The 11,734-nt window shown below is 33.0% G+C and overlaps 1 protein-coding gene across 2 annotated transcripts in view; it reads right to left on the bottom strand.

Annotated features, from left to right (window-relative positions):
- Window positions 1-11,187, bottom strand: part of LOC106471545 (WD repeat-containing protein 91-like) — a 45,692-nt gene extending 34,505 nt beyond the window's left edge. Inside the window, exons 1-3 of one of the 2 annotated variants that reach the window (XM_022400159.1) lie at window positions 11,059-11,187; window positions 9,540-9,804; window positions 2,592-2,714 (exon numbers count right to left, since the gene is read on the bottom strand). In XM_022400159.1, coding sequence (XP_022255867.1) covers window positions 2,592-2,714; window positions 9,540-9,804; window positions 11,059-11,178 — 508 coding nt within the window. In that variant the 5' untranslated portion in view covers window positions 11,179-11,187. Of the gene's footprint in view, window positions 1-2,591; window positions 2,715-9,539; window positions 9,815-11,058 lie in introns of both variants that reach the window. The other variant, XM_022400160.1, reaches the window with a different exon arrangement.
- Window positions 11,188-11,734: the final 547 nt, after the last annotated feature.

Raw genomic sequence — 11,734 nt, 5'->3', positions numbered from 1 at the left:
GCCCTCAGTCGAAAAGCCACATGAGAAACTCTGAGATACCAGCAACAGTAGGGGGAGCAGCCGGAAAAACCCTGAGCCTGGGCCCATGTGCAAAAGACCTTCCAATTTTGTTGATACACCTCCATGGAGGAAGGACGGATGGATTAAGCCAAATGAGAAACTGCAAAATGAGAAAAATCAGATCTCCTCACCAAGGACCAGACAAAAGACATTAAGTGTGGGATGTAGAACCAGCAACCGGGGTTGCCAAAGGAGGTCGGGTAATAAAGGAAGTGGTACTGGAGGGAATAATTGTAGGTGGAGTAAACGAGGAAACCATGGTTAAGCTGGCGAGTAGGAAGTGATCAGAAGGACACGGCACAGAGTGGCAAGTATGAGAGAAACTACCCCATGAAGTAATCATATAGGAGGATAAACATATAGGAATTTGTGTGCCCAATCCTGACTGAAGGCATCTATAGCCAAAGCCCAAAGATGAAGAATCTGGGACCAAAATAGGGGTAACTAGTGGATGAGGATGGTGGCAAAAGCATCGATGTGAGAAACCCCCCTGCAGACTGCAAAGCCACCAGAAAACAAGGGGATGAAGGGACCACTCCATTGGGTAAACCTTGTCGGGATGGGAAAGACGATCCGCCACCAGGTTGAAAGCACATGGGACATGACACGCAATTAAACGAATTGGTTCCACGTGGGCCCAATATAGAAGATATAACATTTGAAAACAGAGGGATCTTGACTAGGTGCCGTCTTGGTGATTGATATAAATTGTCAGAATGAATTATTATCAGACAATGTTTGGCAATGGTAAGAAAGTGATCCAAAGCCCAAAGAATGGCTAGAAGCTCTAGGACATTGATATGTAAAGATTTTTCATCTAGAGACCAATGACCCAAAGCCTCCTGGGGATCAACCCATGCACCCCAGCCCTGAAGGGATTGCATCTGTAAAAAGATACAAGTCCAGATAACGAAGAGGAAGTGGGACACCCTCATATGTGTGAATCTTGTCCAACCACCAAAAGAAATCATCTACAAGCGAAGGAGGAAGGGTGATGGGAGCATCAAAGGGATCCCAAGAAATGTTCCATTGATCATGCAAAGTCCGCTGAAGGGAGCGCATGTGTGCATGGCCTGAGGGGGATTAGTGGTGTCATAGAAGATCATATTCCCAAAAGCGACAGAACCTAACATACAGAAAGTGAGGGAGTAGACATTGCATGGCAAACTAACAATTCCACAGAACGGAATCTGAGAGGAGAAGGTTGGGCCCGATTGAGGTGAGTGTTGAAAAAGACACCCAAATCTACAAGGTATTGGGTAGGACTTAGGAAGAACTTCTCCAATTTGATGAACCAGCCTTACCGAGAAGAAGCTGATGAGAAGAACAGGCCGACTCCTGTTCGGAATGGGCCAGAAGTAGCCAGTCATCCATGTAAAAATGGAAATGCAGCCATAGGGCATTAAGATGAAGAGCAAAAGCTTGTACCATCCAACAGAAAATGCAGAAAGCCAAAGTGACACCTGAAGTGGTGACATTAACTTTGTAATTCCTGGTGATGTAGTTGACAGATTCATTTGAAGTAAATAAGAAATGCAACTGGAATAAGGGTAAGTGAATTGAAATAATGTACAAAAAAAATATGAGTATTTTAAATTAAATTAAACAGCCTCAAGAAAATATGATCTCAAACACAAAACCAGATGAAAAAAAGAAAGATGTCTGAGTGCAAGTGCTGCCAAACAAGAAGAGATAGTTCAGTAGAGGCACATAGAGGGAGACACCTGCATCACGTGAGTCTACTATGATCCTATTGGTGGATAGGTGACACATGATGATTTGCATGAGACACGTCGGAAACATTTGATAGATAAATTAAATTAAATGGATAGAAGGCTTGTGTAAGGTGTGAAAGTCAAGATATGCAAGAAGTAGACAAGTATTGGGAGAATGGATAAAGGTCCAGGCAACAACATGGACACCACCACATGGTAGATGATGTAACGTTACTCTTCGTCTTACTGTATTTTCAACCTGAACAGCACCTTGCGCAATACAAAATGACTGTCACAATCTCAAAAGGCAAGAACTTACTAAATATTGGTAACTGTGAGTGATATTTGTACTCACATCAGCAGAAAAAGGAATTCACATTAATCTGTGAATTCTTATTGAAAGGTTGAAAATACAAAGTAAAGTTGTTGAAGTAGCTACTTCAACAAGTCTCAGCAAAAAAAAAAGAAACATCTAACTGCATTTGTGCCAAGAAAAAGAATGACATATTTCTCATCCAAATGTAGAGAGAGCACTTGCACAAGGAGGTGTCTCACACTCATACTGGTGGAAGGTTTTGCTGTGTGATACGTCATCATGCAGTAGCACAATTTCACGTGATTCACATTAATCTTATGCAGAAGTTTTTACAAGGCTGGTGGCATACAAGTCTCTTAGGTAGATTAGTGCAGTTTCAAGAGAAAAACAGCTTTCTACTTATAGAGGTGAGTGATTGTATCAGAATTTTCTGATATTAGTTGACTGAATTGTGCACTCTGGCAGATTATTTATTTATAATAGTACAGGATGCAACTCACCCATGCTCTGAAAAATAACACTGAGAAAATTATGAAGAGATACAAGCATTGTGTCTTGCCACTGTCGAGTAAAATAGACTTGAAAAGCTGGATTTTCTTCAGGCGACTTCAAGAATGGCAGAGCTTAAAGAAAGAAAAATATTTCAATACACAAATAGCATTACCTTTAAGCAATAAGCACATGGTCATATGAGAAAAATTAAAGGTTTCAATGTTACTTCTTTACTCTACTCAAAGTTAGTTTTTATGCCTACATGTGCAGGATAATTAGGAAGAAAATCCCAAATTTAAAATCATTATGCCTTAAAAAACCTATTTAACCCGGGAGAACAAAAGTTTACCAGCAGAACATTAACAACCATGAGATTTACTCAAGAAATTCTGGACATGGAGCAGCACATTTCAAAATCATATTATGCTGCATAATTAAGTTGCTTTTCTAGTATCTCTTTTATTTCAATTCTTTATCTCTTATTCAACAATAGGAGATTGCTAGTTGAATGTATGTCATTTTGGAGGACATTTCAAGGATCAATTAATACTTAGAAGAACAGATGTTGCTTGCAGTAGCTTCATTTAGGGATAGCTTTGGTATGCTGACTGGGAATTATGAAAAAAATATTGAACACATTCAGTTGTAGTTTCCGACATACTCTATACAATGTTTACATATTTCTAAACAAAACTTTAACAGTAGTTGTTTTCAAGATATAATCATTTTAAAAATTGTTTTCTGTACAATTACCAAACATACAATACAATAACACCTTCTAACAACTTCCACTACAATAGTTATTCATTGTCATTTGTTGCACACTGCTTTTTCTTTTTGCAATATCTTTGATTTTGTGTGCATCTTTTTCAAGTTTTAATATTTTTTAGGCATTTTTGCCTGTAAACTTTTATTTAAATTTTTACCTGCCATAAAGTTTACGTACAAACATAAATAAATTTTTGACTGTATTCTTTGTCATTTTTCATTTTTACAGGAAATGCTTCAATAAAAAGAAAGTTTTTCCTTCACATTAAATAAAACAAAAGGAACCACTCATAAGAACCTCAATCTTACTAGGTATATGGTGACTAGAAATTTAATAAAACAAGGAATTGTTTCTTGTCTGTTTCTTTGTAATTAAGCACAAAGCTACACAATGGGCTATCTGTTCTCTGCCCACCACGAGTATCGAAACCTGGATTCTGGCATTGTAAGTCTGCAGACATACCGCTGTGCCACTGGGGGGCAAAACAAGGAATACCTCCAACACTGAAATACTTTTTCATTGTTGTTGTTGATTTCCACAAAATTGTCACAATTAAATTATCTGTAAAACAAAACCCATATCCTTTTTTCAGAGTTCTTTGACAGAGCAACTGTTTTACTGGATGGGGTACACCAGTTGATGTTGTGTATTTTTACTATAATGAAGTTTCTGATAATGTTCTGTACAAAAAGTTCAATTAATAAATTAGATTTTTATGAATTAGATGGAAAAATTAAGAAGTAGAACAGTTGTTAAAGTGAAAAAAACAACAAATGATTGTAATTAATCAGCATTTTTTCAGTTTGGTAAAGGCAACTAATAAGAGCACTCAGGGATCTGGTTTAGAACCTTAATTATCATTTTTATTATTTGAATAAGTTCTTGGACAGTAAAGTTTGAAATAACACATGGCATTTAACAAGTAAGTAATCAAAATCTGTAAAATAATGACAGAGTTTAAAGAATTTCCAATTTTAATGAAAATGTTCTGTCAATATAATTGATCAACATAACATAGATATAAAAAGGGACCATTTAGTCCTTCAAAGCTATCCTTGAACATCCATCTCTCACAAAATAAAAATAAAATAAAAAATTTAAACCCACCCTTTATTTTCCAGGAATGTATGGATTCCCCCTCTTAAATTATCATAATGTGTCAGTCTACAATACCATGAATGGCAGCTCATTTCATAGGTTAATCATCCTGGTAGAAAAATAAAACTCTTCATTGGAGCCTAGCCTATCTTTACCAAATCTGAAGCTTGTATCTTCTCATCCTGTTGTCTTCAGGACACAGCACAAAGAAATCGAAGAAGTTTATCCTTTCGATCTCCAACATAATTTTGTAAACTTCAATAAAATCACCTCTTATCCTTCTCTCCTCAAAATAAAATAAGTCAAGTGATCTTAAACTATTCCTATAATATAACTCTTCTATCTTTGGAAACATCCTAGTAGCTCTCTTCTGAACCCTTTCCAATAAATCAATACCTTTTCTTAGATAAGGAGACCAATAATTCATATAAGACCTAATATGTGATTTGTATAGAGTCAATTATCACTTTTCACTTGTAACTCATGTCTATAAATACATTTTCAAATTATATTAGCTTCACTACAAGCAATAAAGCACTGTTTCAATAGCAAGAGGCACTTCTCTACTATCATGCCAAGATTCTTTTCTTCAGTCACACTAATTAAGTGGGTTCCCATCTGTATTAAACATGAGGCTCAAATTATAACTCAAATGTTATATCCTGTATTTTTTATAATTAAAGGTCTTTGCCAAGCATTTTCCCAACTTACCAAACAATGCAAGTTATTCTGTAGTACCCTCAACATCCTCAATACAGCTAGAAATACACAAGAGTTTGTCATCCACAAACTTTTCTAATCTAATAATTATGATCTTAACAATATTATTAAAGTAAATAACAAGAAGCAAAGGCCTAAGCACAGACCTCTGAGGCACACCATCAGTAACAAAGGTTCAATTTGATTGGATTAAGTTAACTTTTTTGCTGTCTCTAATCCAGCCACCCTACAATCCAATCAACTAGTCTTTCCCCAACCCCCAGCAATGAAATTTTCTTACCTAATCTTCTGTGCGACACCTAAATACTCAAAGTTAACACCCTTTCCATTACCCATATAACAAGAATCATTTAAAAAACTAATGGAATAGTAAGGCAATATTTCACTTTTGTAAGTACATGTTAATTTTTTTTATTATTTATTTCATTAAATGTGGTGGTATAGTGTAAATTTAAGACGGTTCATAAAATACAAATCAACAAATAACACAAAAAGTACTTTTTACCTGCATTTAAGTTAATCAAACAGAACAAAGAAGTTCAATTGTATTATACATAAAAATGAAACAAATAGTAAGCTTGATAATAAGGGTTCAGTCAAACTTAATAAAAGTGTCTATGATGCCACAACAAGTACAATAAATAAAAGTATTATACTTCATTTGTTTCAATTAAATAACTTATTCCCTTTCATGATGAAAAAAATGTGAAAATTACAAAACAGTTCTGGCACACCCTACATTAATCAATTTTTCACAGGCCTATATTGTGAAGGCATAGAAAATCATAACTCGTTATTCATATCCTCTGCTGATAACACAGGCCTGCGATGGTTTTATTGTCTTGAAATTTTTATATGTTCTACAGTAATTCCTGTACACTGAATCCAAAAATGATATCCATTTTTCTCCATCATGTACAGATTTTTCACAAAATGACATATGCAATACATAAAAGAAAAACCACAACACGTAGTTTTGAGACTAAAAGACATAGATTTCACACAAAAAATCAGGATGAATGAGGATGCATATTTGTTTCACATCAGTGTTCTCCCCATCAGTGTTTGTATTTTTATCAACAAAGGTAATAATAAAAATGTTTATTATGGTAAACAAAATAATAATTTGGTCTAAGTAAGAGTGTTTTTTCTTCTCAATTTGTAAAAAATCCTTACGTGATAGAAAAAAATTATTATTATTTTTGAAATCTGCATAGCTGAATTATGGCAAATTCTTTATTAAAACCAAAACAAGTTTTATGAAGTTTAAATTTGCAGGCATTTGTAATTTGACCATTAACCAAATGTGTATTGGGTCAGTCCATAAAACCCACATACCCAATATTGGATGAATGTTGACTATAATTAACAAATTTAATAGGCTCACCTACATGAAACTTGGAAAGCTTTTACTAAATGTACAAACTTGTTGTACATAAAAAATCAGATGTGTTACAAAACTATTTGTACTAAAGGTATGTCTTTGAATTGATAACATCAGTCTGACTCTGGCAAGCTGCAGTGCAAGGTGATGTTCATGTGTAGAATAAAAATACATCTGTTCATCATACAGTTTGCATATTATATTTGCATAATTTCTAGAATCTCCAAAGTGTATATCTACAGTGTTTTTTTCCAGTATCCCAGTAGTCTGGTATTTACTATCCTTTACTATGAACTCTTGCTAACACAGCAATGCAGGGTAAAATGAATAGTTGGTAACTCTGACATCAAATACATAACACCATCTTTAATGATACTCTGTAAAATGTCATGAAATTTGCACTTTGACTACCACCTTTTCACACAGGGTTGATAAGATAACATTATGAAATCATTAAACATTTTATGTGCTGAGGAAGTAAACTGTTAAGCATCTGTACAAATATTCTTAATATTTTCCTACAGCTTGCCACACTAATTGTTTTAGTGATGAGTGAAAAACTACATCCAAGTTCTATTCACAGTAGTATTTAAGTTGTTGTGCAGTGCTTAAAAAAACTGTTGAACAAGTGTATCTTTTGATGGACAACTTCCATAGTTAACCAGCAATTTATAAAACTTCATACTGAACAAAACAAAAACCTAATTTTTCTAAATTCACTGATTATAATATTATAAAGATTCATTTTGTTCAGTAGAATATTCCTGGACAATTTAATTGGATGTAACACAGAGCAGAAAATAGATTTCAATAATCAAAAATATGAAGTGACACATTTGGGATATGGAAACTTAAAGCCTTTAAGCTTTTATGAAATTTATACCTAAATCCTCCTATTTTTTAACAATTCCTTTACTCTTCTCATATAAAAAGTCTTCCCAAATTTCCATACAGAAAATGCAATACTTTATCTTTTTCAACACTGAAAGTAATTTTCTAAATTTTGGCCCAGTCACTAAGAATGTCCAGATCTTCTCGAGTAAGAAAAACATTAACAATAATATCAGACCTTTCCAAAATATTACTACCTTAACCAAATATAGAAATGCCAGGCTCAGAAGTTTTCCAAATCACAGACACATATGATAAAGAACAAAAGTCCCAAACAAGTAATTGTAAAGACCTCAATTCTCACATTCCTATCAGAAAAATGTCTATTTATTACTATTCTTTGCGTTCTACTACCAAGCCAATTTTCTACATTCTTTAACATTTTCATCCATTTCATAATTATCTAACTTAGTAATCAAATTCTTTACCAGCACCTTATTAACCCTATGCATAAATGTGGGTCAAAGTGTATATTTCCCAACCTTTTCACACAATTAATTTCAAATTTTAATCAAACAACTTTATGATGAATGTATGTCAATTAACTTGGCATAAAAGAAGTTCATGATTCAAATTTTAGTATTATATAAGGGTTAGTGTCTTATATCAAAAGGAAATATTTAAATAAATTCTCAATCTTCATAACTCTTTGTCACGTGATTTGTGTGATACTCTGATTTATTCTTTTTAGATTTTTTTCACCCTTTTTATGTCCAATCAACTAGAAACAAACTAAAGATACCAATAGGCCAGAAAATAAAATAAAAACCTCCTATCTTCTTCATTTGCTGAGGTATAAGCAAAGTTATCCAACCTACAAACCAGGTTCCTCCCATCTGTTCATAGCTTTAATGTAGTTTCTAATCTATATGGTAAATATTAAATATACAAATAAACAACAATAGGGTTGCTTTCATCCAAAAGATTAGATGCCCTAACACATCAAATGTTGGTTATGTAAGTACCCCTTACTAAACTATATTAAAAACTGTCTGCTCAATTCAATCTTTCCAAATACTTTTCAAGCCTGGTAGTTATGTCACCTGAATTGCAATCTTCAGCTCAAAAGTTTGAATCCCATTACCAAAAATGCTCACTCTTTCAGCCATGGGGACATTATAATACAACAGTCAATCACACTTTTTGTTGGTAAAAGAGCAGTTCAAGAGTTGACAGTGGGTGGTGTTGACTAGTCGTCTTCCCTCTAATCTATCTGTTCTAAACTTGGGAAGGCTAGAGCAGAAAACACTCAAGTAGCTTTTTGCAAAGTTCGTCAAACAAACAAACCAACATAATACTTTTTCTAAATGATTTCTCATTCAAAATATTTTTAACAACAAAAGTTCAATTATTAGGTTTTAATTTCCCAAGTCTTTCCATGACACTTCTTTTTTACTTAACCTAGGAATCACTCTGGTAATCTTTCAATCATCTTAAGTCATTCCAGTGTCACAAAAGTTGGATAACTACTGGAATCTAAAATGTCACATTTGTTTGATTTTGACCCTTTAGCTAATTGTTTTGATGAGCAACGGGGCAAATTATATGGACCAAGGGTTCTTTTGTAATATAGCTCTTCCTTATGTTTCTTATGCAAAATGTGTGACTTAACATTAACATAAAATCTTACAGCTGTAAAACTAAAGAAAACTTAATAGTTTTTCACCAAAGCACTAAATTCATATTCATCTTAGTTTTCTATCTGCACTTAGTTTTAAATCTTTAACTTGGCAACTTAGATTCTTGCTAACTGAAAAAAAAAAAACACATTTGACCTTTACAGGAATGAGTTTATCTTTCATTTTGTGTTTCCAATACTTCATATAATTTAGCAGAACAGTATTACTTACATAAGAAAAAGATTTCAGTAAAAGGTAAAGATATGTTTCTGAAAATATCTTAATTGAAGAAAAGTCCAGAAAGTCCTTTTTTATTTAAATCACACCACATTATTACAAGTATCACAAATTAAATACCACCACATTACAATACAGGTATTAAACATATCTGTTCATTTTTTTCAATATTATCTTTCCCTCATACAGGGTATAATATTCATTGTATGTATTATTCTAACAAATAATAATTATTTACCAAACCAGTCTTTCCACTCTGATTGGCCTTGCAGTTCATGACTCATTCGCTCAAAGAATTCAAGCAATTTATCCTGCCGGCTGCTAGTCACACAAGCCACCACATACATCCGTAATAATGCTGTTTCTAGTTTTTTGGCTGCATTCAGAAAGGAATGCTCTAACCTTGAAAATATCCTCTGGTCCAAATGAGTCCATGCTTCTCGAAGAGCTGAAAGGTCTAAATTGCTGATGCAGGAACTCAAGTGGTCTACAATACGATCCGGCTACATATAACTCAAAATAAATACTCATGTCATCTCACATAACTCAACAGAATAGAAATTAAGAAGCAACTTAATTATAATATCTGAGTAGAACTTTGTAAAAAAGGCTTAAACACATGCTTGTGCATCTTTAGATAATATTACTGCCAGAAATCTACAGAGCAATCATTAAAATTAGTAAAAACTGTCACATAAATTTACTTTTCTAGAACACATGGAAAAGGATTACATCTCTCAATTGCAGTTTTTCTTTTCTTTTTTCTGTAAATGACCCATTCTTAACTATTATTTGTACTGATACTAGTCCTACTGCTTTACTGGAAGCTTGGGATAAAAGCTTATTCAGTATGTAATACAAATAGTAATAAAATTAATTTGTAGAATAGTTGATTAATTTTTGTCTCTCAATTGCAGCTTATATTTTATATTTCTATAAATGACCCATTCTTAACTATTATTTGTATTAGTACTACTGCTTTACTGGAAGTTTGGGATAAATACTTACTCAGTTATTGTAATTTGTACCTAGTATTAATACACAATTAGTTATTAATTTATTACAAACAAAACCCAAAAACCTGAGCACTTTTGAAAGGTTTACATTTCTATATTACTGTTACTAGTGTTTGTACGATAATATTTCTATTACTTACTAAGTCTTATCAAAGGTAGTAGGATTATAACCTAACAAACAATAAAACTATGAAGAGACCTATATCTCTGCTCTACCATTGACCATGCTATTTTTGTCAGTTCACTGTATTACTATTAATATCATATTCTAAGAGTTAGAGCTTATGTGAGAAATTAAAGAAGAATGTTTAACAATGTCAACCACACTATATCTGCTATTACAACTTACACGTTAGTACTACTAGTAGTAGTCCTATTAGTATTAGTAATTACTAAAAGTAATACTACCAGTACTACTACTACTAATTTAGTAATTATTACTAATCTTACAACTTACAAGTACTAGTGAAGTAGTGCGAAGCTCATTTTTCTGCCCTACCGTCTATTATGGGATCATGTTATTTATTTATATTACTATATATTCCCTTTTTAACTAACTTTTTCTCTCCACAATTTAATTTTTTAAAAAGACAGTGGATACTGTATTAGCATTAGCAGAAGTAGTACCAATGTACCTCTTGTCTTGGTACTATATAATATTACATTTATAGTATTAAACATAACGAATTTTGTCTCCACTGCTTAATCTTTTTATTTTTAATAACATGTGCACCAACTTACCCTAAATCCCTTATCTTTGTCAGACTTAATATCTGCATCAAAAGCTTTTAATGTCCCCATAAATCCACGAAACAATAAATAATCGCGAACTAGCTCATCAGCAAATGAGATAGCTGCCATTTTGGCTTCCGAAGTGTTTAGAGGGGGAGATGCCACTTTCAATCCTAGAAGATCTTGTAAATATATACTTTTCAAAGCCACTTCTTAACAACGATGTTCAACTAAAAAATTATTGTTAAAAATATAATAGACGTTTTGCATATAATTTTTTTTCAGGCTCTAATGTAGCGCGTTCATTTTATTTTACATTCATTTTACATTATGAGATGTGGATACATGAATTTCGATTTTTCTTTGTTGGTAAGAAAGAACTTTATTTTAAAAAAATGTAGAAGGACAGGCTGTTATGCAAAATACTGTGCAACCTCTTGAAAGTACAGCTTCTAATCTTGAATGGGATTTATCTTAAAGCCTTTAAGAACTTAGCTGGGAAAATGAAATGGTGATAGGACTTTAAGTGATCGCTTTCAAAAGTCGCATGAGATTGAAACAATTGCTGATGATTGGAAGGTTGCAAATATTATTTTGATTTTCACAAATAGCTATCCCTAGTTGTGAACTAAATAACTAGAGAGAAAGAAGCTAGTGACAACAACTACCGCCAATAATTATCTTA

The sequence above is a fragment of the Limulus polyphemus genome, unplaced genomic scaffold (assembly GCF_000517525.1).
Source record: "Limulus polyphemus unplaced genomic scaffold, Limulus_polyphemus-2.1.2 Scaffold4690, whole genome shotgun sequence".
In the NCBI taxonomy this organism is placed as follows: Eukaryota; Metazoa; Arthropoda; class Merostomata; order Xiphosura; family Limulidae; genus Limulus; species Limulus polyphemus.
Note: the sequence above shows the minus strand (reverse complement) of the source record. Positions and strands in the feature narration are given on the sequence as shown.